General features: G+C 55.0%; 1 protein-coding gene across 2 annotated transcripts in view; it reads left to right on the forward strand.

The window, feature by feature from the left end:
- Positions 1-19,282, forward strand: part of PITPNB (phosphatidylinositol transfer protein beta) — a 47,715-nt gene extending 28,433 nt beyond the window's left edge. The window contains exons 8-12 of one of the 2 annotated variants that reach the window (XM_007529602.3): positions 2,375-2,452; positions 10,734-10,844; positions 12,017-12,139; positions 16,303-16,388; positions 17,570-19,282. In XM_007529602.3, the coding sequence (XP_007529664.1) occupies positions 2,375-2,452; positions 10,734-10,844; positions 12,017-12,139; positions 16,303-16,350 (360 nt within the window). In that variant the 3' untranslated portion in view covers positions 16,351-16,388; positions 17,570-19,282. The remainder of the gene's footprint in view (positions 1-2,374; positions 2,453-10,733; positions 10,845-12,016; positions 12,140-16,302; positions 16,389-17,569) is intronic. The other variant, XM_016191074.2, reaches the window with a different exon arrangement.
- The last annotated feature ends 7,836 nt before the right edge of the window (positions 19,283-27,118 follow it).

Below are 27,118 nucleotides of genomic sequence, written 5' to 3' on the forward strand. Positions count from 1 at the left end.
AAAAAAAAAACACGGGAATTCCTAGGTTTTGACAAGATGCATTATTCTCATCTGTCAAGGGTAAGGTGCTGTTGTTAGTAATTGGGTTTTGTTACATTTTCAGTCTGTCTTTAATGTTTAATGTTTGATGCTTTTGCTTCAAGAGAAAGGGGGAAAAAAAAAAAAAAAGGACAGAGAGGAAAGACTCAACTCCCCGGGTGAATGTGTAATGTTTTCTCGGCACACACTGAGGCCTGACAGGAGGGTCCATTTTGGTTGCCAGAGCTGCTGCCTTTTTGGTGCTTTGGAACTGTGTGTTACCCGCCTGGCGTCCCTGGACGCCTTGCCCTTCTAGACTGTGGTTTCGGGGAGCGGGCCCAGGGCACGGGCGGGCGAGGACACGGTTTGCTTTCGTGCTCCGGGCCGCCTGCCTTTGCCGGCCCGCGGCTGTCTGGCCTGTGCGGTGAAGCAGCCGGGCCGGCCTGGAGGTTCAGTCCCCTCTGATGCTGGGAGTCCCCCGTGCAGAGAAGGGAGGAAACTGAGCATGTGTAGGTGCCCTGGCCGCTGGTGGTGGGTGTGAGAGCTCCAACTGGAGGCCTCTTGCCTCCAAGCTGCTCTGCCCCGGGACAGCGTGCAGTCAGTCGGAGAGAACCAGTTTCAGCCCCTCTCTTTAGTTCGCTCGTGGTGTCAGACAGGTACTGGAAAGCAGCCCCAGTGTCACCCTGGCATGGCAGGGGGTTGGGACAGTCTCGGCCCAGGCGTCCACTTAACCCCTTCCCTCCCGTCGTCACCTTCTCCGGCTGGCATCGTGCTCGTAACCCGGCTCGGGCCATCTCCTGGGGTGAGTGTTCCCTTAATGAATTCAGCCCTACCCTAAGGGAGCGTCCTTTGCGCAGGCCGGAGGTGGCCGAGGCCCGCTGTTCCAGCTGCGGTTCACGCACAGCCCTTGCGAGCGGCCGCTGCTTGGGTCACGCTGCTCTTCTCTATACACAGCGTTCGCTGAGTTTCACTTTTCTTCCTTGCGCATTGGAAGCCACAGGTTTTCCTGCAGAACATTTCTTCAGTGTGAAGGTTCTCCCCCTCCCGCCCCCCATTTTTATTTATTCAGCGTCAGGCTTTGTCTTCCAGTTAGAGATTGTTGTATTGGCCGAGTTTGTTCCTTAATGGTCCTTAAAATAATGGGACGTCCTCTGACTAATGGTCGCTCAGATTCAGAGAGTGTGTTTACTGTGCAGCTCGTGCCAGGCTCCGCTGTGTCACCTCAGCTGTGATACGGCCAGCAGGACGTTCCTCTAAGACTCGGGAACACCCTCCCCTAGTGACAGGTGCTTTCCTCAGACGCTTTGATCTGCTAAGTGCTGCCCAGGCCCCGTGGTGTCTAAATACGATTTTCAGACTCACTCGGAAATACCTCTCTGGGCTCCGTGCTGACCCGACTCTGGGCTGGTTCCCTGTTGGCGGCCGGGGCCTGTGCCCTGGGGCTTCTGTTCCCTCCTCTCAGATTGTCCCCAGCCCCCAGCGTAGACCCACTCGCCGGGACCCGGAGCAGGTTCCGGTTCTGGTTCTGCCCCCGGGCCCCCTCTGGCTTCCCACGCCAAAGGTGGTGGCTCCAGTGTTGGCGCTCGTCCGTGGGGGAGAGCAGGCTCGACCTGCTGGCCTGTGTGTCTTTGTGTCGGAACGGCCGTGCATGCAGAGCCGTCGGCGCTTTGCCGGGTTTGCAGCCGGCGTGTTTGTGGTCAGGCTGTGGCTCGATCGTGGCGTTCAGGCGGCCGTGCTGCCGCCCTAGCGAGCGAGCCCCACTGCCCGGCTCCCGAGACGACGCCCGCAGCTCTCCGCCCAGCGCGTGGTCTCCTCGATGCCGCATTCATACTGGCTCATACTGGCGGCGTCCTCCTGAGGAGTCATCGCCGGGACTGGCCGTGAGTCTGTCTCCGGTGGGTGCGCTCGGAAGTCTGTCCTGTGCCCACACCGTCCCCCGCTCCAGATGGGACGTCCTCGCCCAGAGCCCGGCTGCTCAGACGCGGGTTTTCCTCCTACCGGTAGATTGTGTGCGTGATGCCAAAGGGACTGGGAGGCAGGTGGAGCTGCAGAGAAGGTCTGTCGTCCCGGGGGGAGCCGGAATCGCACTTGCCGGAGGCGTGGCTGGCAGTGGGGAAGCCTGGGAGCCGGTCACCGAGGTCGCCGGTGGTCTCCGGAGGGTCTGCAGACCAGCGCCGCTTTCCGGTGTGTTGTCGCCGGACCTTGCGGTGGAGGCTCCAGGCGGGGCTGGAGCCAGAGCTGAGAGACGGCAACCTGCTCGGTGTCTGTGTGCTCCCATCCCTGCCAGACGCTCTGAGCGAGAGGAAGAGGACTCTCTGGGTTTTTCTCTGCCTCTGACTTTGCTTTTGCTTTGCAGGACTACAAAGCTGATGAAGACCCAGCGCTATTCCAGTCAGTCAAGACCAAGAGAGGCCCGTTGGGAGCCAACTGGAAGGTACTTGATGCTGACCTTTCTGACAGGCAGAATCCTGGCTGCCGAACACTTGACAGGTCCCGGGTCCGGGAGAGCCGGTGACGTTGAATTGAAAAATAGCAGTGGCACAAAGATAGTTGTATTTGCGATAAGGACTCACAGCCAGTTGCAGTTGGCCAGCGAGTCGGTGCCACATTAGCAAACAGAACAGAGCCAGACTGTCACTTCCAGCGTAATGCTATTCTGATAACTCTTACAAGAGACAACTGATTTAGTCCGGGGGGCTGAGATGTTGTCTTCTGAGACTTGGAGCAGTACAGACATCCATGTTAAGTGAAGGTTTCTAGTTAGTAAGTGCGGAGCGAACCCCCTCACCCAGCGTCACGCTCCTGGCTTTTTATTGGTTATATTTTGGAAAGTGGGACCACAGAGAACAACTTTGATGACAAGTAGTTGTTTTCTAAAAAAGAACACACCCATACTTGATTCATGGAAGTCAGAAAAACACTGTCAAGGTAAGAATTTCAATCGCTGTAGAAATACAGTGCTTTGTTTAATTTCTTTATTGGGGGATTCATGTTTTACATTTGACAGTGAATACAGTAGTTTGTACATGCATAACATTTCCCAGTTTTCCACATAACAGTACAACCCCACTAGGTCCTCTGTCAGCCTGTTCCAGGATCTGGACTCTCCCCCCACCCACCCACCCCAGAGTCTCTTACTTTGGGGCACCCAGCTTTCTAACAGACAGCTTCGGTAGTTTGACTTCTGACTCTGACTTGACCTAATTTCCAACCTTTTAGGAACTTGGAATGCTTTTATTTATGATCCCTCCCCCTTAATTCACATTGCATTTTTTTGGTAATAGATTCGTGTTCGTTTAAATTTCTTTTTTTTTTTTTTTTTTAATTTGCCACCAGGGCTGTTTCTAGGGCTCAGTGCCAGCACTACGAATCCACCACTCCTAGTGGCCATTGTTTCCTCTTTTTCCTTTTTATTAAACTTGACAGGACAGAGAGAAATTGAGAGGGGAGGGGGAGATAGAGAGAGAAAGAGACAGAGACACTTGCAGCCCTGCTTCACCGCTCATGAAGTCTTCCCCCTGCAGGTGGGGAGCTGGGACTGCAACCCAGGTCCGTGTGAGTGATGATGACATGCACTTCAGTAGGTGTGCTACTGCCCGGCGCCCTGTATTGGGGTTTCTTGAATAGATTTAGGTTTTAGAAATAATATGATTTTACCCTTTTTTTTTTTACTTGCATTTTAACACCTCCTGCATTTTCTCTCTGTGTGTGTGTGTGTGTGTGTGCGCGCGCGCACGCGCACGCACGCGTGTCTGTGTCTGTCTGTCTGTCTGTCCCCTGTTGGCTGTTAACTGTAGCCACACTGTGGTAGGTGCAGCAACCCGTTATCACTTGTATTGTGTTGAACTGAATTTCAGTGACCTGCCGTGGTCTCTGAAATAGCGGGGTGGTTCTGAGTAGTCAGTTGAGCACTCCTGCTGTCATGAGGCGGGCAGAGTCCAGAAGGAACTGGCTGTCCGACATGCAGAAAAAGGAGCGTGCCAGCTGACTGAGGACTTTGACCCCTTTCGCTTCCCACCTCGCATCGGTCAGCAAGCTGGCAGCCTTGATTGTCGGTGGCCGTAAGATCCCGCTGGTTTTTCAGCCAAGGTGAGAGGTGTGTGTGGAAACCAGCATGGCGTCTGAAGCCACCCAAAGAGTTCTCTGCAAGCTGATCTTTGTTGGTTTAAAGCAAGACGCCATATTCCAGATAGCCTCGCAGAGGGGAGGGCTGAGGGCGCCCCCGTACGCCCTCCCCTGTGTGTGCCCGAGTCCAGGAGAGGTGTTCACAGCACCCTGTGGTCTCTCCCTGGCAGCCTCACGCAGTTTCTGGCTGGACCTCCTTGTGGACGAGGCATTGTAGCGCAGACCTTGAGGCGGGGCTGGCTCTTCTAAGTGCCTGATTCGGCAACTAGCTTTGTCGCTGGTTTGGTGTAAGGATATAGAGACTCGCTCTGCGGTGGTCTCACAGGACACCACAAAAGGCTTCTCTGTGTCCTCCAGAAGCTCTGTGCTCAGGACGGACTCCTTCTAGCCACACCTCAGATCTCAGAGCCCAAAGTCTCCTGTCGGGTCCAGACAGTGACTGAGCGGGCTGGCCCTCTGCAGGGGCGACGGCACGGGGCAGATCAGGACGCAGACGTGCAAGAAGCCAGGGGGCCCTGTCACAGGCAGGACACTTTCCTGTCTTCGTTTTGGAGCTGTTTCCGTGAAATTAGTTTGACCCTTGGGGGTTGGGCGGTGGTGCAGCGGGTTACGCGCACGTGGTGTAAAACACAAGGACCGGCGTCAGGATCCCGGTTCGAGCCCCCGGCTCCACAGGCGGTGAAGCAGGTCTGCAGGTGTCTTTCTCTCCCCCTCTCTGTCTTCCCTCCTCTCTTCATTTCTCTCTGTCCTAACAACGATGACATCAATAACAATAACCACAACAGTGATTAAAAAAAAAAGACAAGGGCAATAAAAGGGAAAAAAATGGCCTCCAGGAGCAGTGGATTCATGGTGTAGGCACCGAGCCCCAGTGATAACCCTGGAGGGAAAAAAAAAGACTTTAGTTCATTCAGTCTTCCGACCTTGGGCTCACCTTTGCTCGCTCTGCATGGCGTTTCTCTTCTGTCCAGCCAGCTGGCAATCTCCCGCCACTGAACCCTACTTCGGGGTTCTGTCACTTGGGGTGATTTGTGTCAGGTTAGCTGATGTGTTCCCTCTGACCCCACCCCTGTTCCCCCTGAATCACAAGCCACAAGACTTCGGGTCTCACTGATGCACAGAGACTTACTAAATTTCTTTATATGTATTTATTTATTCTCCCTGCCCTCGCCTGCCGTCAGGCATGGGCAAACAGCGGCCCCGGCAAGGTGCTCATTTTTAGCTTTCTTCCTGAAATCCGTGGTGTACACTTAAATAACTAAATCGACAACCTATCAGATGCAGAGAGAATCTGGGCACTCCTGGAACCGGCGTCCTTGCAGAGTGTTAGCTGGCGAGGTGGTGCGCAGGCCTGTCCGTCTTCTCCGGCATGTCTCACCCGGGGAACCGGAGTGGGAGTGGGCCTGGGGCGGCACAGGGCCCGGCGTACCGGCTACAGGCTTAGCACACGAGCTTCCAGGAAGCCTGCGGCCTTCCGTTGTTTTACTTTCTAACTCCCTTCCATTTGTATATATTTGTTTGTCACGGACACAAGAACCTCGGCCTTGTGGAGAGCACGGGCTGATTGCGCCCCACTCGCTCAAACACGCCGCGTCTTGTTTAGTTTGCCGAGAGCTCCAGTATGCATTTCTCTCCCTCGGGCCTCGGCCGCATACCTCCGAGTAACCCAATCTGCCTTGTGAAATTAGAAACATGATTCGGGCTTGGGGCTTTGATTTCAGTTAGAAACATGAAATGTAAGGAATTCAGTGAGTATACAGACTGTTTAAATACAGCTTTGGAAACATCTCACAACTAGCTAGTACTTGCTGTGCTACAGTCGGAAGGTAGATTCCGTGTAGCGATGAATCATAGTTTGGGGTCTCTGTCAGCCCACAACTTTGGCTGTTTGTTTTTTAATTTTTTATATTTATTTACTTTCCCTTATTGTTGCCCTTGTTTTATTGTTGTTGTAGTTATTGATGTCATCATTGTTGGATAGGACAGAGAAATGGAGAGAGGAGGGGAAGACAGAGAGGGGGAGAGAAAGACAGACAGCTGCAGACCTGCTTCACCACCTGTGAAGTGACTCCCCCGCAGGTGGGGAGCCGGGGGCTCGAACTGGGATCCTTATGCGGGTCCTTGCGCTGTTTTGTGGAAGGAGCTGAGTCCATTGTCACCCAAGACTTGACAGCCACCTGCCCAGCCCAGTTTTTATTCTGTGCGTGTAGAGAAAGGGAGAGACACTGTCCTGGGATTCCTCTGACCCACCCCTGGTGCTCCCACCGCTCAGCTGTCCGCTGGGCCGCCACCTCAACCCACCTTTTCTTTTGCTTTTGCTTCCTTGCTTTATTGTTCTTCTTCTTTCATTTATTTATACGCTGTTGAACTATCCCCGCCTTCAAATCTGTAAGAGAGAAAGTGTATGAAGCACCAGCACTTGGGGAGCTCTATGTGGCTTCCATGCGGTGCCGGGCGCTCAGTGCACACCCAGGGGGCTTTGCGGGACCCCCGCCCCACGCAGCTCCAGTTGCAGGTTCAGCAGCTTTGCGGCATAGCAGCCGCTCCAGGACCTTCCGGCTGCCTGAGCCGCCCCCGAACGGTGGTGCCAAGAGGAACTGGGATCTTCACTCAGTCACTTCCGGGCAGGGTGGCCGCTTTGTGTTTTCACGACCAAATACGGAGACTTAAAGCCATTTCCAGGGGGCCTGGGCGGTAGCGCAGTGGGTTAAGCACACGTGGCCCGAAGCGCAAGGACCGGCGTAATGATCCCGGTTCGAGCCCCCGGCTCCCCACCTGCAGGGGAGTCGCTTCACAGGCGGTGAAGCAGGTCTGCAGGTGTCTGTCTTTCTCTCCCCCTCTCTGTCTTCCCCTCCTCTCTCCATTTCTCTCTGTCCTATCCAACAACAATAACAACCCACAATGATAACAAAGGCAACAAAAAGGAAAAAAAATTTTAAAAAGATAAATGGAAAATTTAAAAACCCACTTCCAAAGTGAAGCGTCAGCGCTATGGCCGCGGCTCAGATTAAAAGTTGAATTGCGTGAGTCGGGCGGTAGCTCAGTGGGGTTAAGTGCATGTGGCACAAAGCGCAAGGACAGGCTTAAGGATCCCGGTTCGGGCCCCCGGCTCCCCACCTGCAGGGGAGTCGCTTCACAGGCGGTGAAGCAGGTCTGCAGGTGTCTGTCTTTCTCTCCCCCTCTCTGTCTTCCCCTCCTCTCTCCATTTCTCTCTGTCCTATCCAACAACGACATCATCAACAACAATAATAACTACAACAACAATAAAAAAAATAAGGGCAACAAAAAGGAAATAAATATTTTTTAAAAAATTGAATTGTGTAAGCCGTTGTGAGCATTAGTGGGAGGCCTTACGGTAGCAGTGGTCAGACAGAAGCCTGGGTGTGGGGCTCCCGCTTCCAGTCACCTGCGCTGCACACTGAGGTCGCACGCTGTGCGGAAGCGGCTGGCAGTACCGGAAGCAGCTGTTACTCACCTGCTTGGTTTCCTGTCAATTTACATGTTCTTTCCTGGCCTTATTTTAGGCACTGTGTGTACGCTGGGTGACAAGCAAATAGCACATTGAAGTTGAATATGCATTTTAGATATGGGGAAGACAACTTGAGATAACTAATTCTTTTCTGCCCCATATGGGCTTTAAACGAAATTTTGTAGACCACTGTTACTTTATGAGTTAATTTATTTAAGCAGCCGGCCAGAGAAGGAGTGTGAGAAGCTTGTGTAGCTGTTGAAGTTGTGTGTGTGTGTGTGTGTGTGTGTGTTTCTCAGTGCCAGTTTGGTGTAGCCTGTTTGTATTAACTTTAGCTCTTCACAGAGGACCCTGCCCCATCCTGTGGTTGTTACAAGATGGTGGGATGGTTTTTCTTTTAGCACTGGAGCCTGGCAATCCAGAGTGGCCTGTGATCAACAGCACTCTGGTATGTTCTCTTTTTTTGGCCTTCAGGTTATTGCTGGGCCTCAGTGCCTGCACCATGAATCCACTGCTCCTGGAGGCCTTTCCCCCCCCTTTTGTTGCTTTTGTTGTGGTTATTGTTGTTATTATTGATGTCATCATTGTTGGATAGGACAGAGAAATGGAGAGGGGGGAGAGACAGACACCTGCAGACCTGCTTCACTGCCTGTGAAGCGACTCCCCTGCAGGTGGGGAGCCGGGGGCCCGAACCGGGATCCTTATGCCGGTCCCTGCGCTTTGTGCCACTGGCGCTTAACCCACTGTGCTACCACCGACCCCTGTTTTGTTTTATTTTAATGAGAGAGATCAGAGCACTGCTCAGCTCCGGCTTATGGTGGGTGGTACTGGAGATTGAACCTGGGACTTTGGAACGTCAGGCATGAAAACCTTTAGCATAACTGTTAAGCTTCCGCACCCCGGGATGTTTCCTTAAAGCAAATCTGCTGTGGAGTAACAGTTGGGAGACAAGTCACTGGGGTCCCAGGGCGCCACACGCGGCTCAGCTCAGAGCACCCGCCTTGCTGTGTGAGCGCCTGGTTGGCTCCCTGGCACCACAGGAGAACAGGGACCGGGCGGCGGGTGGCACCACTTAGTGTTTGCTGGGGGGACCTTTGCATGCAGTGCAGTGCGTGTGTGCGCTGCTCTCTCACGGGGCTGCTTTGTGGCAGGGAGTCCTGGGAAGATACGCTGGGGGTCCTTTTGTTGTGTAGAGCTCACTGCAGAAGGGCCCATCACTGGTATTGCCCACGTTTGTGCCCACGTGCCATTTTCAAGAAGAAACGTTAACTACAGCAGAGCTCGGGGTCCCGTTAAAACAGCAGGAGAGAATATACACGGACACTCACACACATGACCGTCCGTTCACTGGAGGCGGGTCGCCAAGGCCTTGGCAGGAACGAGGCCGAGTGCTTCTGGCCGACGTGCAGCGGCAGCTCAGGCTCGTCCTCTAAGTCGACGTGTCTGTGGCTAAAGGGAGAGAGAGCATCTGCTCACACACCACTCGGCGTTGGAGGCCGGCGCGGGTGTGCGGGCTCGAGCACCCCGTGTGTGAAGGGTGTCCGTCTGCGGGCTGCTCTCGTGGGAACCGGGACTGCCCGTCATTGTGCCGGGTCTAAGTTGTGAGTTTGACTGTCGGGAGCCCCGAGCAGAGTGGGAGCTGCTCTGGTTCTGCAGGCCCGCGGTGCCGATGCAGGATGCACCCCAAGCTGACCGGGGAGGACCACCCTGCAGACTCAGCCTCACTGCCCGGGTGCTTGCCAGAGGGGACCTCCACGTCAGGATGCCTGTCCGCGCTGCTGAGCCCGCAGGCTGTCTGCCCACCTGCTTTAATCGGGCTGTCTTACCTCGGCCAGTGCCCCCTCCTCACCTGAGCCCGCAGGCTGTCTGCCCACCTGCTTTAATCGGGCTGTCCTACCTCGGCCAGTGCCCCTCCTCACCTGAGCCCGCAGGGTGTCAGCCCACCTGCTTTAATCCGGGCTGTCCTACCTCGGCCAGTGCCCCTCCTCACCTGAGCCCGCAGGGTGTTAGCCCACCTGCTTTAATCGGGCTGTCCTACCTCGGCCAGTGCCCCCTCCTCACCTGAGCCCGCAGGCTGTCTGCCCACCTGCTTTAATCCAGGCTGTCCTACCTCGGCCAGTGCCCCCTCCTCACCTGAGCCCGCAGGCTGTCTGCCCACCTGCTTTAATCCGGGCTGTCCTACCTCAGCCAGTGCCCCCTCCTCACCTGAGCCCGCAGGGTGTCAGCCCACCTGCTTTAATCCGGGCTGTCCTACCTCGGCCAGTGCCCCTACTCACCTGAGCCCGCAGGGTGTCAGCCCACCTGCTTTAATCCGGGCTGTCCTACCTCGGCCAGTGCCCCTCCTCACCTGAGCCCGCAGGGTGTCAGCCCACCTGCTTTAATCCGGGCTGTCCTACCTCGGCCAGTGCCCCTCCTCACCTGAGCCCGCAGGCTGTCTGCCCACCTGCTTTAATCCGGGCTGTCCTACCTCGGCCAGTGCCCCCTCCTCACCTGAGCCCGCAGGCTGTCTGCCCACCTGCTTTAATCCGGGCTGTCCTACCTCGGCCAGTGCCCCCTCCTCACCTGAGCCCGCAGGCTGTCTGCCCACCTGCTTTAATCCGGGCTGTCCTACCTCGGCCAGTGCCCCCTCCTCACCTGAGCCCGCAGGCTGTCTGCCCACCTGCTTTAATCCGGGCTGTCCTACCTCGGCCAGTGCCCCTCCTCACCTGAGCCGGCAGGTGTGGTTGTTGGCGGCAGTCAGCCCAGGACCTGTGCGTTTGCCTTGTTGGGCGGCCATGTCTGCGCTGCCTCTTTCTGCCTGTCCCCCTTCTGCTGGAAATACCCCCCACACACACTCGCCAGAGTTTGAAGACTCTCCCGTACCCACAGTGGGGGCGCGGCGCGCAGTAGAGCTCACGGCTGAAGCACAGGACTGCTGCGCTCTGAGCAGAGCTCGGCGTCGCCGGACAGGAGGGCCGGGTGGTGACCGCGTGGGCGGGTTTGCAGCTTGTGCTGAAGCGGTTATGGGCACACGGGCGACAGGGATGGGCCGTGCATGTCTGTGATCTCCGCACACAAGCTCAGTCGCCATCAGCACGTGAATCCGGAAGTGACGGTCTCTCCCTCTGAACTCTCTTTGCAGAAGGAGCTGGCAGGCAACCCCGACTGCCCTCAGATGTGCGCCTATAAGCTGGTGACCATCAAGTTCAAGTGGTGGGGTCTGCAGAGCAAAGTAGAGAACTTCATCCAGAAGGTAAGGGCTGCCTGTGGGCCGCCAGCCGGAGGGCGTGTTCGCGCTCTGAGACTGCTTTCATTGCGGCGGCTGCTGTCTGAGCCTGCCCTGCACACACGCTGTCCTGTCTACTGGGCAGTCTCTCCTGCGGGGCCTTCAGTAGCTGCGACTGAGCATAGTTCTGTCCCGGGCTCCAGGTCCAGCTGCCTCGTCTTTCTGTCACTTTTCTTCAGTGACAGGCGTGCGCGCTCTGGGCTAGAAAGGGGAGAATTGTTTTTGTCAGAGCCCGTGTGGTGGGCACATGGGGAATCTGGAAAGTCTGGGATTTTTCTGTCATGTGAATGTTCTAGACCATTATGAAAAGGCTCCCGTTCTGTCTGCAGACCGACAGCTACTTGTATCTTCAGCTTCATCCTCACTTCTGACTTGTAAATTAACTGCTGAATGAAGCGTTTGATTTTAGCAGAGTCTCCCAAGTGCTGGAGACTGATCACTCTCGGGCCCGCGTGCAGTTGGCCCGCGGCAGGCAGGCACTCTGTAGATGCTGGCCCGCTTCCTTCCTTCCCGGATCACTAGCTGCACCAACCCGGCCTGATAAATGGAAGACACACGTGTAGTTGATCGAGTCCCTTCTGGTCTTGGGGGAAAATTTAAATGTTGAAGATTGTCCAAAAGTACTCCCTGTTCGGTGCACTGTTCCCTCTCGTCGGGGAAGTTTAGTAATGCTTAAATAATTCAGACCCCTCACAGAGACATGGTTCTGTAGTGGCAGTGACACTGGAGAAGAGAAACGAGTGGAGGCAGGTGAGGGCTCTTGGTTGACTGAGCCAGGAACCCAGGACGCCTCTCGCTTGCGAGTTGCTCTCCCTCACGGCGTTCCTTGGACCTGCAGAGATGTTGAGAGTGACACTAACGAAGCACAACTTCGAGTTGATCTCGTAGAAAAGGGTAAAAATGGGACCCAGCAGGAGCTTGTGTTGGATCAGGACGTGCACGCGCTGCCTCTGCTCGTGTTCAGGGATCTTGAGTTGACGGGAGTCAGTTTTACACCGCTCCGCCACCAAAGGAAGGACCCCGGTTTTTATTTGTCGACTCGGTGGTCTTTTTAAACCAACTTTATGTAGACTTCAGGGATTGATTGGGGCTAGCCTTGGTCTTTTGACATCTTACACTACTCTCTTTTGTTTTAAAAGCAAGAAAAAAGGATATTTACCAACTTTCACCGCCAGCTCTTTTGTTGGATCGACAAGTGGATCGACCTGACAATGGAAGACATCAGGAAAATGGAAGAGGAGACCCAGAGAGAGCTAGAGACCGTAAGACTTCCCGCCCCGTGGAGAGGGGACCCAGAGACAGCTAGAGACCGTGAGACTTCCCGCCCCGTGGAGATTAGACCCAGAGACAGCTAGAGACCGTGAGACTTCCCGCCCCGTGGAGATTAGACCCAGAGACAGCTAGAGACCGTGAGACTTCCCGCCCCGTGGAGAGGGGACCCAGAGACAGCTAGAGACCGTGAGACTTCCCGCCCCGTGGAGAGGGGACCCAGAGACAGCTAGAGACCGTGAGACTTCCCGCCCCGTGGAGAGGGGACCCAGAGACAGCTAGAGACCGTGAGACTTCCCGCCCCGTGGAGAGGGGACCCAGAGACAGCTAGAGACCGTGAGACTTCCCGCCCCGTGGAGAGGGGACCCAGAGACAGCTAGAGACCGTGAGACTTCCCGCCCCGTGGAGAGGGGACCCAGAGACAGCTAGAGACCGTGAGACTTCCCGCCCCGTGGAGATTAGACCCAGAGACAGCTAGAGACCGTGAGACTTCCCGCCCCGTGGAGATTAGACCCAGAGACAGCTAGAGACCGTGAGACTTCCCGCCCCGTGGAGAGGGGACCCAGAGACAGCTAGAGACCGTAAGACTTCCCACGCCCCGCCCCGCGCCCCCCCCCCCCCCCCCCGTGTGCTCAGTTGGGAATATTCTTAGGGGCCATCCTGGGCTCTTGCATCTGACGGGTTTCCTAGGCACTAACACCTCCCTGCGCCCGGCTTTCCCTTTTCCTTCTGGTTGGGCATCTTGTATGGAATTAGACGGATGGCAGCTGCTTCGTGGCTCTTCTAGACACTCACTGTCAGACAGGTTCCCTTTGGCAAGTTAACGGTGTGAGCACAGTCAGCCTAGTTCCCACCTCTGAGAAAAGGTGAAGCTGGGACTGCCGGCCCGGGTTCCAGAAAAGCCTCCTCTCCTCTTACCTAGCTGGGTCTCCGGGCCCCTTCATAAACTTCGGGCAGGTCTGCGTGACCTGTCCCGGCAGGAGCTCACACCAGCCCCTCCCTGACACGCACCCAGGAACACCCCTTCTCCCAAGAACTGGTGGCCCCCGCTTCCTCTTGCATGGATCTGGTTTGAGTTTTGCTCTGGGCTCCACTTCTCAGTTGAAAGTTGGGCCCCACGGGGGAACTGAGCCCAAGGAATGTCCGGGCCGGCTAGCGGTTTCCAAGCAGTCATCTCGAGTTCTGCCAGCATCCCGGTTTGGGGAGCCCTGCAGGCAGGCGAGAATGTCTGACGGATGCCTGCGTGTGAGGCAGGAGCGCCGTTTAATCACTGAGATGGCAGCAGATGAGGTCCTTTGGCACAGGAGGAAATCTGTTAGTCTGGCATGTAGTATTGTAAAGAATCTGTATTTGAAATTGCTTACTTTTGGTGATTACAGCAGATCTGTTTCTAATTAGTTTTATACAAACCTTCTGAGAGGACTAGAACATATTCTCTTTATAAGGCAATAAAATGTTTTAGCCTTATCTTTACGTAAAGTAAACTTGAAGCTGTCTCCAGCTTATGAATGGACTTTGTTCCCAACATTTTTTAAGTTGATTTTTTTTTTTTAATTTGGTATATGTTTTCCCAAAAAGATGGCATTATAAATTGGGATTCATGGGCGGAGGGTAGATAGCATAATGGTTATGCAAACAGACTCTCATGCCTGAGACTCCAACGTCCCAGGTTCAATCCCCCGCACCCCCATAAGCCAGAACTGAACAGTGTTCTGGTTTAAAAATATATATATAATATATACATTGGGATTCATTTTCTGACCCAGTCAGTAGAAGCCCCTCTGGCTTCATTGCTTCACAGAGTGGCTCTGAGTTGTGGGTCTTCGCAAAGTGGCGATAGGGTGAGCCTGGGGCCCTCCCCAGCCCTGCGATTCCAGGCTGACCCCAGCAAAACGCTCAACCAGAAACAGGCAAGAGGAAACCACGCTGCCTTCCGCCTCCCGTTCCGTGCCTCTCCCACATGCTTTCCTTCTCGAAGGCTACGCGCCCTGGGAAGCCCTCTCCCACCCAGGTGCATCTCTTCTCCCCACCTGGGCTGGTCTCACTCTCTCTGGGGGGTGCGGGGGGGGGGGCTCACGATGGCGACCTGAGCAGTTGTTGATGGCCCAGAAGCTCCAAGGCAACTGAAGCTCTCTTCATAGCACAGTTCGTGCTGGTTTTTCAGTTGGTAATTCTGTCTGGCCCTTGGCAGAAAACAAGTTCCCACCTCCACTCACAGGCTCCAGAGATAGCTGCCGACTCCTTTGCCAGCCCATGGGCGGCCGGTGTGGGCTGACCGCACAGCAGGAGACAGGTCAGCCAGGACCAGATACACGCGGCCTCTCGGGAAGGGCCATTGTTTTCACGCTGAGGTTTAGCTGAGGAACTTCCCGTAGCAAGGAGGAATCGTGCTTAGAGCGGGGTGAGTGGAGCCCGGACGGGGGGACTTCTTGAGCTAGTTGGGCAGTGTCCTCCCTCCCCTGCTGCGATGCCCACCGGCCCGTCCCGCCAAGTTGGGAATGACACTTGAAGACAGAAGGCAGGCCGGCACTAGCTGAGATCCTGGGTTGCCGGAGGCCATCGTTGTCGTCGGCATTATTTTTGTGTCCCCCACCTTAGCCACTCAAGTCCCTCACGAAGTGAGTAGAGGTCTGTTCTGGCTCCAGGGTTGGGGCCTCGTGATGGCTTTTCGCCCCCCTTAAGATTTGTCCAGTGAAGGGTGGGAAGAGACCAGAGCACTTGGGCACACGTGCGGGGGGTCCTGTGCTCTGAGCTTCCTGCTGGCTGCTCTGTCAGTTATTTCAAGAGGGAGTTTCGTTTGCCCGTTGAAGCGGTTTTTCTTTAGATGAGCAGTAGGTTAGCAGATCGTGAGGCTGCAGAGCAGGTACAGAGTGCAGTCCCGCACCACACCCTGAAGAGGACTTCCAGACAGACCGCGGCTCTGCGGGCTCTGCGGGCTCTGCGGGCTCTGCGGGCTCTGCGGGGCGGGCGCACAGGCACACACGTCGGGTTTATGCAGGCCATGGAGGGAGGGAGCGTTTTCCCTTGCTGCGGCCTCTGGTATTTGGCGGAGCAACACGGTGATGCTGCCCGGCGCGCACCGCCTCCGGGGCCCCCCTTCACCAGGGGCCGCCTGCCTCTTGGGGTCCTGCACTCCAGTGCCCGAGCGGACAAGTGAGTGCGGCTTCTTTTCCTCCTCTCCTCTTCTGTTCTCTTCTCTTTTCTTTTTTTCCCCACTTGGCAGAGCCAGGCCTCCCACGTGCACAACTTCACTTCTCCCAGCTGTCTTGTTTTGCTTTGCATTCTGTGAGCAGAGGGGGGCAACACCGCCAGGGCCAGAGCTGCCCACGTTGGGGCCCCCACGGAGCGCCAGCGTTCACGCGCAGGGCTTGGCACGTGCCTTCTGGGTGAGCTCGCTTCAGTCCGGAACGTCCCTTCTTGCAAGTTATTTTGAAGATTTGGGTTTTTGTTGTTGTTGTTGTTGTTTTGTTTGGGGGAGAGGACTAGCGGCTGCGGAGCTGAGTCCAGTGCGGCCGGCGTGTCCCTGCCCACAGGCTGCCTCGGGGAAGCACCGGCTGGGGCTCGCAGCTCAGGGGCTCTTTGGGCAGACGCTCAGACGGCCTCCTTCTCTCGGGACGCTTGTTGGGGCTGGGGGTCGGTGGGCAGCGTTGCCTTTGAGGAGCACACTAGCACTTGTTCCTTTTCTATTCATTGCTCTCTCCTCGGACGCCCCTCAAGCTGTTGTGAGCATCTGCCCTTCTGCTGTCCCCGGCCCTTGACGTCGTCTGTCGTTCCTGTGATGACCTCTTTCTCTCATCCCCTCCTTGGCTCCTCCTTTCCCACGAAGAGTTACTGGAGGGTCCTGGTTTCGGAACCCGCACGGTGGCCCCCAGCCCCTTCCCGTGTGGGAGAGGGAGGGAGGGAGGGAGGGAGTACAGCGGTTAGCTCGCCTCCCCTCCCCTCGGCTAGCGTCCTGGAGTCCAGAGTAGGTGCACGCTTCTTCCGCCGTGTTTCTTGGGGCAAGATGACGAGGCAGGATTCGGAGCTTCGTCCTCAGGGGGCCGTAGTTCTCTGCAGACAGCAGCCCCTTCACAGTCCCTTCCGGGTCTCCCTGTCCCGCTTACTAACCCAGTGAGAGCCTGTACTCCAGCAGCTCACGGTTTTATTTTACGTTTAGATGCGTAAGAAGGGTTCCGTCCGAGGCACGTCGGCTGCTGATGTCTAGATGAGTCCCCTGTAGGGTCAGAGACAATACCAAACTGTGTAAGTGAAGACCTGGGTGGGGAAAAAGAATGTTTGAAAACTTGCTGCGCAGAGGCTAAGGGTTAAAATGTCTGCTTCTTAGAATCCAAGCTGATGCGCGTACCAGGAACTGACACCTCCACTTCTGTGGGGACTGATGTGTGGGGCAGGTCGCGCTCCGTGTTCAGTGCCATCGTGTGGGGCCCGCTGTCCCCGCGGTAGCCGGCTAGATGGCCCTTCCCGGTCGGCCCGCCAGTGCCTCCCCTCCCTCCCTCCCGGCCCATGAGGGCCGGGCCCCCGTGACGTGAGCTCATCTTTTTCAACCCCCAGCGGCCTGCCCGCACATCGAACTCTCAGTCCTAACAGCGAACCTGCACATGGGTAGCCTTGATTTCTTTGCACTCGCGGTTTCCCTGACAAATCTACATACCCAGATCAGACAGACATTTTCCTAGAGAAGGAAATTAGAAGCCTCAAACTTGGGCAGGGGCAGAGAGTATAATGGTCACGCCGAGGCTCTCGTCCTCGAGGCTCCAAATCCCAGGTTCAACCCCCCCGCACCTCCATAAGCAGAGCTGAGCTGTGCTCTGGTGTGGACAAAGGAAGGCGGCCTCAGAAATCTAGCCCACATCTTAAAGAAGTCCGCTGCTGCTGTCAGAGTTTCTGCTGGTGCTGAGCCGTGGCGTTTCCGGGAGAAGGGGTCCAAATGGAGCGCTTCCTCTGCGCTGGGGTCTGCGCGCCCGCCGGGGAGACTCCCAGAGAAGCAGTCGGGCCGCGTGCGAGTGAGGGGACTCCGCCAGGATTCCTAGCAAGTCCTCTCATCAGATTGAGTGTTCATGTGGGAATCGAAGTTACTCTTGCTTTTGTCAAATTTTCTATGGTTCATTTCTGCTTCTCATTTATTTTCCCTCTAAAAAAAAAAGTCAAGAACAAGACCTCTAAGAGGTGACACTGTCTAAAATGCAGTCAGTGGAGGTACATTTTCTGCTCAAGGTTTTGCCACTTTTGAGGGTTTTTTTCTTCTGGAGAACGTATCTGACCAGCTGCCACCTGGTGCGCGCGCGTGTGTGCGCGTGTGTGTGTGCGTGTGTGTGTGCGCGTGTGTGTGTGCGCGCGTGTGTGTGTGCGCGTGTGTGTGTGCGCGCGTGTGTGCGCGCGTCTCTGTTTTAACACATTGTGTTGTCTTTTTGCTCTCCTTACAGTTACGTAACCAAGGTCAAGTGAGGGGGACAAGTGCAGCCAGTGATGAGTGAAGACTGACCAGTACCTTGCAGTGTTGGTGTTTCCCGGCCGGGCGCTTGTGGCTGTGGGCCCGCAGCTGTGTGTAAAGCGCATGTGGGCTGTGGGTCCAGACGCACACACTCGTGTATATGTGTACATACAAGCAAACGGGATTAGTGCCGTCTCTCCAAAGTACTGTACCTATCTTCAGCAAGAATGCAAAGGAAATATTTTCAATATGTATACCTGGGATAAATTTTAGTAATTATCAGAGTAATGCTATGAATGGACAGACTGACTGCGATGTAATCCTAGCCGGTGTGTTTCATGCCTGTCAAGTTGTGGACCAACATACACATACATATATATATATATATACATACATACATATCTATACATAGACTTTTACTACTGTTCTGTTATTTCAAATCAGTCTCTTACACATTTTTATTTTAGTCCTGTAAGCAACAGACTCCCACAGAAAAATGTTCAGAATCTTTTGGTATTCCACTAAATCTGGAATGTAAACTCTGAATGTATTTATAGCGATTTATTTCTGGATGGCCATCATTTTGAAACCAATTGAAATTGGACAATGCCTATTAGCAAGAAATAAAGTTGTAGGCCAATTTCTACTTGTTTGCCCCAAAAGAAGAAATCCTTTTAAAAAAATATTCTGGTTTATATTGGATTTTTGTATTTTAAATTTCAAGTATTTTTCTACATCAGACCTATTAAAGTAGCAATGGTGGTCTGTGATTTATAATAAATTCTGTACGATTTTCAGAGTCCTGATAGGCAAGCAGAGAAATTGGTGAGGGAATTAATAGTGTTGTAAGCTGTGTAGAAAAATTGGGAGTGCAGCACCTCCGTGGAGTTTCTGAGATGACTGCTTTCTGAAATCACAGCTTGGAAACTATGCAAACGGTCGGAGATGCCCGGCTTACCTGATGGACCGGAGCCAGGCCTGCGGCCTCGCTCTCTGCAAGCTGAAAAGCAAATCGAAGGGTTCACATCCAGGCGCCGACACTCGGGCAGTTGGGATGCCAGGCAGTGGTGACGGGGAGCCCTGCTGAGGGTCTCCCCGTCCCCCACGGGTGGGGCGTGTCTGTGTCCGAAACGAGCAGGGTGGTGACGGTTAGAAGCTGCTGCTGCCGCCTTTCTCCCCCCGACCCCAGGTTTTTGTTTTTGAGAAAAGGACAGTAGCTCGGTAGGGGTCCTGGGCCCGCTCCTGTCTGTCCGTCCGTCCATCCACCAGTCCGGGGTGCTTGGCTGCAGCCATCCTGTGCGGGCCTTCAGGTCACAAACTGTCTTCTCCCCTCGAGGCCCCTAGCCACCTACACTAGCAAGGGATCTGTCTACCCACGTCGCATCCATCCTCCCCGTGACGTGATGCCGGTGACTCGGACACGCTGAGGAGCACCACCGCCCAGTGACGCTCTGACCCCACGCACTCGGGTTCCAGACTGGGGCTGGGTCTCGGCAGCACGATCGCTGCTGAGCAGCGTCTGGGGCCGGGACACGTGGCAGCCGGAGCCCGCCGCACGGAGCTGAGCGTCTCTAACAGCTGGAAATTAGAGGGGATGTGTGGTGAATGTAAACACCTAGTTTACTTGGCAGTCTCTTGTGTAAATTACAGTAAAACAAAAGTAAATGAAATTTAAACAAAAAATAAATCTGATCACAGAATGCCACTTGCGTGCCTGAGTGGTGGTTTCCCCGGCCCTGGGTCTGGCTCAAGCGTGAGGGGGTGCCCTCTGCCCACCCCAGAGTGCTCCAGCCGCAGCACCGCTGCTGCCCTGGGGAGGCCTCGCAGGTCTCTGTGGTGCACATCCTGTTTGTTGGGCTCTCTAAATGTTTATTTTCTAGGACAAAGAAATTGAGAGGGGAGAGCAAGAAAGCCGCCTGCAGCACTGCTTCACTGTTCCTGAAGCCTCCGTACCTGTGGGGACCGAGGGGGACTGGAACCTGGGTCCTTTTTCATGGTGACAGGTGCACCACTGTCTGGCCCCAGAGTCCTGCTCTTAAAATCTACCTATGGGGGAGTCGGGCGGTAGCGCAGCGGGTTAAGCGCACGTGGCGCAAAGCACAAGGACCGGCGTAAGGATCCCGGTTCGAGCCCCCGGCTCCCCACCTGCAGGGGAGTCGCTTCACAGGCGGTGAAGCAGGTCTGCAGGTGTCTGTCTTTCTCTCCCCCTCTCTGTCTTCCCCTCCTCTCTCCATTTCTCTCTGTCCTAGCCAACAGTGACATCAGTAACAACAACAATGAAAACAAGGGCAACAGAAGGGAAGATAAATAGATTTAAAAAGTCACAAAAATCTGCCTCTGATACCATAGGCTGTTCACTTAGTCCCTTTTTTAAGGATTTCCTCACTGGGTTAATTTTTTTTTCTCCAGTATTTTTTTTACTTGTTTTGCTTTAATGACTTTATTTTTTGTTTCACTTTAAATTTTTAATTGGCTTTATTTTTTTATTTGTTTTACTTTGAAGAGCTATGGAGAGACACCACCCCACCCCTAAGCTCTGCCTTACGGTGGGGCTGGTTGGAGCTTGAACCTGGGACCTTGGAGCCTCAGGCAGGAGAGTCTTTCTGACTAGACGTCATGCGGCTTCCCCAACACTCCTCCTCTGGGTTCTGATGATTCCAGATGGTTTTCTCCTCTGGAGTTGTATCTTATCTCTACTCCCACCAGACCGTCCGGTTTTCCTCTCCTCCCCGCGTACTGTTCTTGGACACGTTGACAGCCGCTCCCGGTTGCAGCGCACGTCCCGGTGCCTGGGCGAGGCCCAAGCACATGGCTTTCACGTACGATGTCTCCACGATTCCCCTTTGTTTTCTGAGGCCGTCCTGTCAGTGTCTGAGTCCATGGCAACCACCGGGGCCGTGCGATCAGCCCGGGCCGCGGGAAGCTGGGTGCGTGAATTGTCAGCCCGGTGCCAGCTGCATGGGAGGCCGTGGGGGTCCTGAGCGTGGACGGGGCCTGGGGCAGGCGCTCCCAGTCTGTAAGCGGAGGGGGGGTGTAGGGCGCAGGACCTCCTTGGCCAGACGCCCGCACTGCTCCTTCAGCCGCCCCTGCTGGATCTGTTGACAGCAACCACTTGAGTTTCCTGCTCTGCGGACCCAGCGCCCAGTACGCCTTTGTCACCCCATCGCAGTCGGCCAGACAGGTCTCACATGAAGTAGGAGCTGCGAACCGGCCGAGCTGATGACAAGATTGCCTGGCATTCCCTCTGCTTGGTCACTGGGAGAGACGATGTCCGTGCCTCTCAGATGTCCTCAGAGGTGATTTGAGAGCCACCGAGTGGTGATCTCAGGGCAGGGGGACAGGTCAGCGTGTGCGGGACACCCAGTGCAAGCCCTGTTCCTCCACCTATCATCCAACGCTGCCTCACACTGAAGGCCGTGCTCAACAGGGCCCGGGAGACGCTGGCAGGGCACACGACACCATGCACAAGTACCTGGGTTCGAGCCCCCGACCACCACACGGGAGCAGCTACATGGAGGAATCTTCCAGAGCCGTGCAGCAGTGCTGTGGCATCTCTCTGTCTCTTACCCTCTCTGTCTCTCTCACCCTCTGGCTGAAAAAAAGGGGGCAAGGAGAGAGCAGTTACAGAATGAACAAAATTGTGGCAGATCAAGAAAGCTGTTTGCGGATCGGGGCACCTGGCACTTAGAAATTCCATCTCAGGAGTCGAGCAGTAGCGCAGCATGTTAAGCGCATGTGGCGCAAAACAGACCGGTAAAAGGATCCGGATTCAAGCCCCTGGCTCCCCACCTGCAGGGGAGTCGCTTCACAGGCGGTGAAGCAGGTCTGCAGGTGTCTGTCTTTCTCTCCCCCTCTCTGTCTCCCCTCCTCTCTCCATTTCTCTCTGTCCTATCCAACAACGAAGACTAAGAACAACAACAATAATAATAATTGCAACAACAATAAAAAACAACAAGGGCAACAAAAGGGAAAATAACTAAATATATATAAATAAAAGAAACCAGATGGAGATGTGAGGAGGGCAGGAATCCCATCTTGACTCTCGTTCAAGGGAACAAGAGCCAGGCGTGTTCCAAGATGGAGTCAGATCTGAGGAGGGCTAAACCGGGCCGGACAGGCTGGGGATGTTCTGGGCCGTCACGGGAGCTACTTGGCTGGGGTCACTGAGGCCCAGGGCCCCCCACGTTTGGCCGAGCACAGAGACCAGGTGGCCGCTCGGTGCCCCCACTCCTCTCCCGCCCGCCCGGGGGCCACAGTCTCCACTGCATCTGGCTTTGAACCTCCAGAGGTGAGACAGCCCCAGAGGAAAACAGCTGAGGGGAGGACTAGGCCACCCCAACAGACTGGAGCCACCGCTGCCTCAGGACCCGCTCTCGCTGGCCCAGCCTGCCCAGCCTGGGACTCCTCGTTCTACTCCGGGGGGCTGTCCTGGAGCCCCTGACCGGCCCTCCCCTTCCCAGGACGCTGCCCTCAAATACCTGGGAGTGTGTTCAGAGCACAGGCCTTGCAGGTGTGAGCCTCTGAGTCCCATCCCTGTCACCGTGTGCCAATCATGCTTTCTCCCTCCCCCCCTTCCATCCATCAATAACTAAACAATTTTTAAAATATTTATTTATTCCCTTTTGTTGTCCTTGTTGTTGTATTGCTGTAGTTGTTACTGATGTCATTGTTGTTGGATAGGACAGAGAGAAATGGAGAGAGGAGGGGAAGACAGAGAGGGGGAGAGACAGACAGACACCTGCAGACCTGCTTCACTGCCTGTGAAGCGACTCCCCTGGGGGCTCGAACCAGGATCCTTACGCAGGTCCCTGCGCTCTGTGCCACGTGCGCTGAGCTTGCTGTGCTACCACCCGACTCCCTCCCTACCTCTCTTTTTAATTTTTTTTATCATCTTTATTGTTTATTGGCTAGAGACAGCCAGAAATTGAGAGGGAAGGGGAAGACAGAGAAGGAAAGAGAGAGAGAGATACCTATAACCCTGCTTCACCACTGGCAAAAACCCCCCCCCCAGGTGAGGGCTGGGGGCTTGAACCTGTGTCCCTTGTGCACTGTAACGTGTGTGCCACCACCCGACCCATCCCCTACCTCTCTCAGAGAAGTAAAAACTGAAAAAACTGGAGGGGCCCTGGACTTTCCCCCCCAAGATCCAGTAGTGCAGTGGCGGCAGGGAGGCAGGGAGGGCCTCTCCCCTTGACAATATTAGGGGTGACGCCCAGCCTGACACTGACACTGGGGTTCAGGGAGGAGCCTGACCCAGGGAGGGGGCAGGAGGGACAAACAGGCCACACTCTCCAGCCTGGATGACTTGGGGTGAGGGGGTGTCTCAGTGCTGGGTCAGAGGTCTCTGCCCACACGTCCTTCGGGGCCACACTCTGAGCGGTTGGCATCACAGTCTAATTTTGGTGGGGCTGTGTGACCCACTAGCGGTCAGCTGACCTCTCTCCAGCAAATGGGGGTGGTCATCCCTGGGCCAAGGAGATGGGGATTTGCCCTGCCCTGCCCTCCTCGACCCATGGGACTCGCGGCACCTGGCCTGGCCATTCTCCCGCAAGGGAAGGCTTTCGGCTTTAAAATGGGGGAGGCTGAGCTGTCTCCCCTGCCCCATGCCTCGTTTCTTCCCTGGACCCCAGAAACAGCCGACAGAAAGGAAGCAGCAAACAGCTTGAGTCTTCAGGACAAAGGCTGGGGACTCGGAAGAAGCAGACACCCCTGTGCCCTTTTCCTGCCCTTGGTCCCCCCCACTCAGGGGGACCCGCTGGTCTCCCCCTAGGTTGCCGCCCCCAACTCCTGACACCTCGGCCCCCCCAAATGTATGCGGGGACCCAGAAAGCCCTGCTGACCGCCTTCCAGCTGCAGTCTCTCTCTTTTTTTTTTCTTGCTGGGGCTCGTACCTACACTACGAATCCACTGTTCCTGGAGGCCATTTTTCCCCTTTTGTTGTCCTTGTTGTTATTATTGTTTTTGTCATTGCTGTCATCGATGTTGGATAGGACAGAGAGAACTGGAGAGAGGAAGGGAAGACGGGGAGAGAAAGACAGACACCTGCAGACCTGCTTCACCACCTGTGAAGCGACTCCCCTGCAGGTGGGGAGCCGGGGGCTCGAACCAGGATCCTTACGCCAGTCCTTGCGCTTTGTGCCATGTGCGCCTAACCCAGTGCGCCACTGCCCAGCCATTCGTCTGCAATCTCTTAACATCTCTTTGCCCCAGCCTATGTCCAAAGCTTCCCTCTGGGAGAAAGTCTCAGGTTTTTTTTTTTTTTCTTTCCTCTTCTGCCATGAGATCCTGTGTTTATTTTGAGCCACACAGCTCCTCACCCAGACTCCTCTGCGTTGGCTCAGACTCAAGGCCACGGCCAGCCTCGCAGGCCCAAACCACGCTTACATAACCCCGGGTGACGCTGAGTGCTTGTGAGGCTGGGGACTGGCGGCTGACCCCACCCCCCACCCCCCAGCACAGGGGACGTTCTGTCCTATGAAGCCGGGCTGTCAGGGCTGTGTTTTCCCTTCCTGAAACCTGAAAAAACAGCTCCTTTTGCTCAAGCTGTCAAAAAGGAGAAGGCAGGAAAAAAAAAAAAAAAAAAAAGCCGGCAGTAATTCCAGCACTGGGCCCAGATCAAGAACTTCGGACGTTCGGAGAATATCTTCCAAACTCCTGAGGCTCAGAGGAGGCTTGCATTCCGGGAAATCACAGGCCAGCCTGTGTCATTCCAGGGGCCCCTGTCTCCAGCCCGCTTCGCCCATCACAGCTGCCCGGCCTGCTCCTCCCCGTGTGCCAGCCTCCGGCTCCGGCCGAATTCTTTCCCCTTATTTTCCAGCTGTGGCCTTGGAAGGGAATCAGGCCAGAGAAGCTGGACGCGTCTGCCCAAGGTTAGCATGTGGTGCTGGGGGCCTGGCCTGCCTGGATGAAGGACCTAGGAAAGTTTTTTTTTTTTTTTTTTTTGCATTTCCAATATTTCATTTTCTTTTTTTTGGGGGGGTGATGAATGGTTTACAGTCAATACAGTTGTTGATACAGGTGTACAATTTCTCAGTTTTCTGTAAAACACTCTGACCCCCAGCCTAGGTCTGCCTCCACCGTCCTGAAAGCCTGAAAGCCACCCCTACCCAGAGGAGGATCCCTACCCAGAGGCCTTTACTTTGGTGCAATACAGCAAACCCCAGTCCAAGTTCTGCTTGGTGTCTCCCCTTCTGATCTTACTTCTCCACTCCTGTCCGTGAGTGAGGTCACCCCATCTTCATCCTTCTCTTTCTGGCTGATCTCACTTCACAGGATTCCTTCAGGCTCCATCCAAGATGAGGTGAAGAAGGTGAAGTCATGATTCTTCACAGCTGAGTAGTATTCCATTGTGTATCGAGACCACAACTCAATACTCAGCCATCATTCGTTGTTGGACACCTGGCTTGCTCCAGTTTCTGGCTGTTACAAATTGTGCTGCTATGACCATATGTGTACACAGATCTTCTTGGATGGATGTGTTGGGTTCCTTAGGATCTGTCCCCAGGAGAGGAATTGCAGGGATATAGAGCAGGTCTCCTTCTAGCCTTCTTATGTTTTTTAATCTTTTTAAAATTTTATTTATTGGCTAGAAACAGCCATAAATTGAGAGAAAGGGAAGATATATATATATATATATATATATATATATATATATATATATAGAGAGAGAGAGAGAGAGAGAGAGAGAGAGAGAGAGAGAGGGAGGGAGAGACCTTCAGCCCTGCTTTACCACTCACAAAGCTTTCCCCCACAGGTGGGGATGGGGGTTTGAACCTGGGTCCTTGCACATTGTAACATGTGCACTCAACCAGGTGTGCCACCACCTGGCCCACTTCTAGCCTTCTGAGAGTTCCCCAGACTGCTCTCCACAGGAGTCGGACCCACTGACGGTCCCACCAGCAGTGCTGGAGGGTTTTTTTTGTCTCCACAGTGTCTCCAGCATGTGTCACTGTTGTCTTTATCTGCAAGGCATGGATGTCTTTTGTGTTGCTGCTGGGCTGTCTCCCCAGCTGTTTCTAAGCTTCTGAGACTCAAAGGGGGTGTCTGGAACACTCAGGGCGGGAGGAGGGTCTGTCACCCTGTGTGCTATTTGGAGAAGCCTGCTGTGCTGATGAAATCTTGGGTGGAAAGGAGGAAGGGCCATTTGCATGTGTGTGTGTGTGTGTGTGTGTGTGTGTGCAGTACTTTTGTGTTTCTGCCACTCCTTAGTTCACTCTTCCAGTCTTTTTATTTTAAACACACAGAGAAGGAGAGACACGAAGGCTCCACTCCCCCATCCATGGTGCTCTTGTGTGATGCTGGGGCTTGAACCCAAGGCCTCGCACTCCGGAAGGCACATACCCTACTGGGTGATCTGTCTCCCAGCCCTACGGGTGTGTTTGGCGGGGGTGGGGGGCTGGGGGTAGAGGCCAGAGCACCACTCAGCTCCGGCATTTATGGGGTTGGTGGGGGTGAGGGTGGTCAAACCTGGGCTCCCTGGGGCTGCAGGCTCCTGTTTCCACACGGAGCAAAGTCCTAGCAGGCGGCTTCAAAGCCCCAGCAGGTCCTGCCAGAGCCCTGCCCTGCCCCTCGGCTCACAGTCCCCCGGCCTGTTTGTTCCTGCAGACCCCCCCCCCCCCACCGCCCGCCCCAGGCCCTGTAGATGACATCTGGCCAGCACGCTGCTGGCTGCTGGTATTATCTGACTTTTGAGACTTCTCAGACCAGATCCGAGAACCATACCTGCCCGGAGCTGGTCTTACTCCTGAGATTGTGTGTGTGTGTGTGTGTGTGTGTGTGTGTATGTATGTGTCTCTGTGTGTGTGTCTGTGTGTCTCTGTGTGTCTGTGTGTGTGTGTCTGTGTAAAGCCCCCCCCACACACACACAACCTGTTCCTTAACTATATTCTGAACCTTGTCGCTGCCTGTGCCCCCATATGGCTGGTACCTTCAGGGACTTAAACACTGCTTTGCTACAAAGAGGCTTTTGTCTGCCCGGACGTCACCCGAAATCAGAGCCCCAGACACCCCTAGACCCAGGCACTAGCCAGAGCAGCAGTGGGGGGACGGGGCAGAGGATGGGGGGCTGTGGACAGGGGGATGGCAGTGGGGGACAGGGGTCAGTAGTGGATGGTGCTGGGAGGGCTTCAAGGATGGTGGGGCAATGCTCTGCTCCATCTCTCTCTCTCTCTCTCTCTCTCTCTCTCTCTCTCTCTCTTTCCTTCCCTCTCTGGAAGCACAGACTAAAAGTTGGCCCATGTGTGAGGCCCCAGTGGACTCACAGCTGGTGCCGCTGGGGAGACGGCACAGTGGTTCGTGCCTGCGACTCGTGACCGCAGCTTCCATCCAGCAATAGCAGAAACTTTTTTCACAAATGAGGTTCCGGAGATGCAGGTGGGCAGTGCTTTCTGGTCTGAGGGGTGATGCCCAGAGGTCCTCTATGACTCTGCCCTGTCTTCCTCTCTGCTTCACAGCCTGGCCAGAACATAGAAGGGTCCAGAAAGACCAGTGTGGTCTTAGCCAGTTCTTTCAGCTCTGGACATTTGCTGTGGGAAAGTTGCTG

This window comes from Erinaceus europaeus, chromosome 6, assembly GCF_950295315.1.
Source record: "Erinaceus europaeus chromosome 6, mEriEur2.1, whole genome shotgun sequence".
Taxonomy (NCBI): domain Eukaryota; kingdom Metazoa; phylum Chordata; class Mammalia; order Eulipotyphla; family Erinaceidae; genus Erinaceus; species Erinaceus europaeus.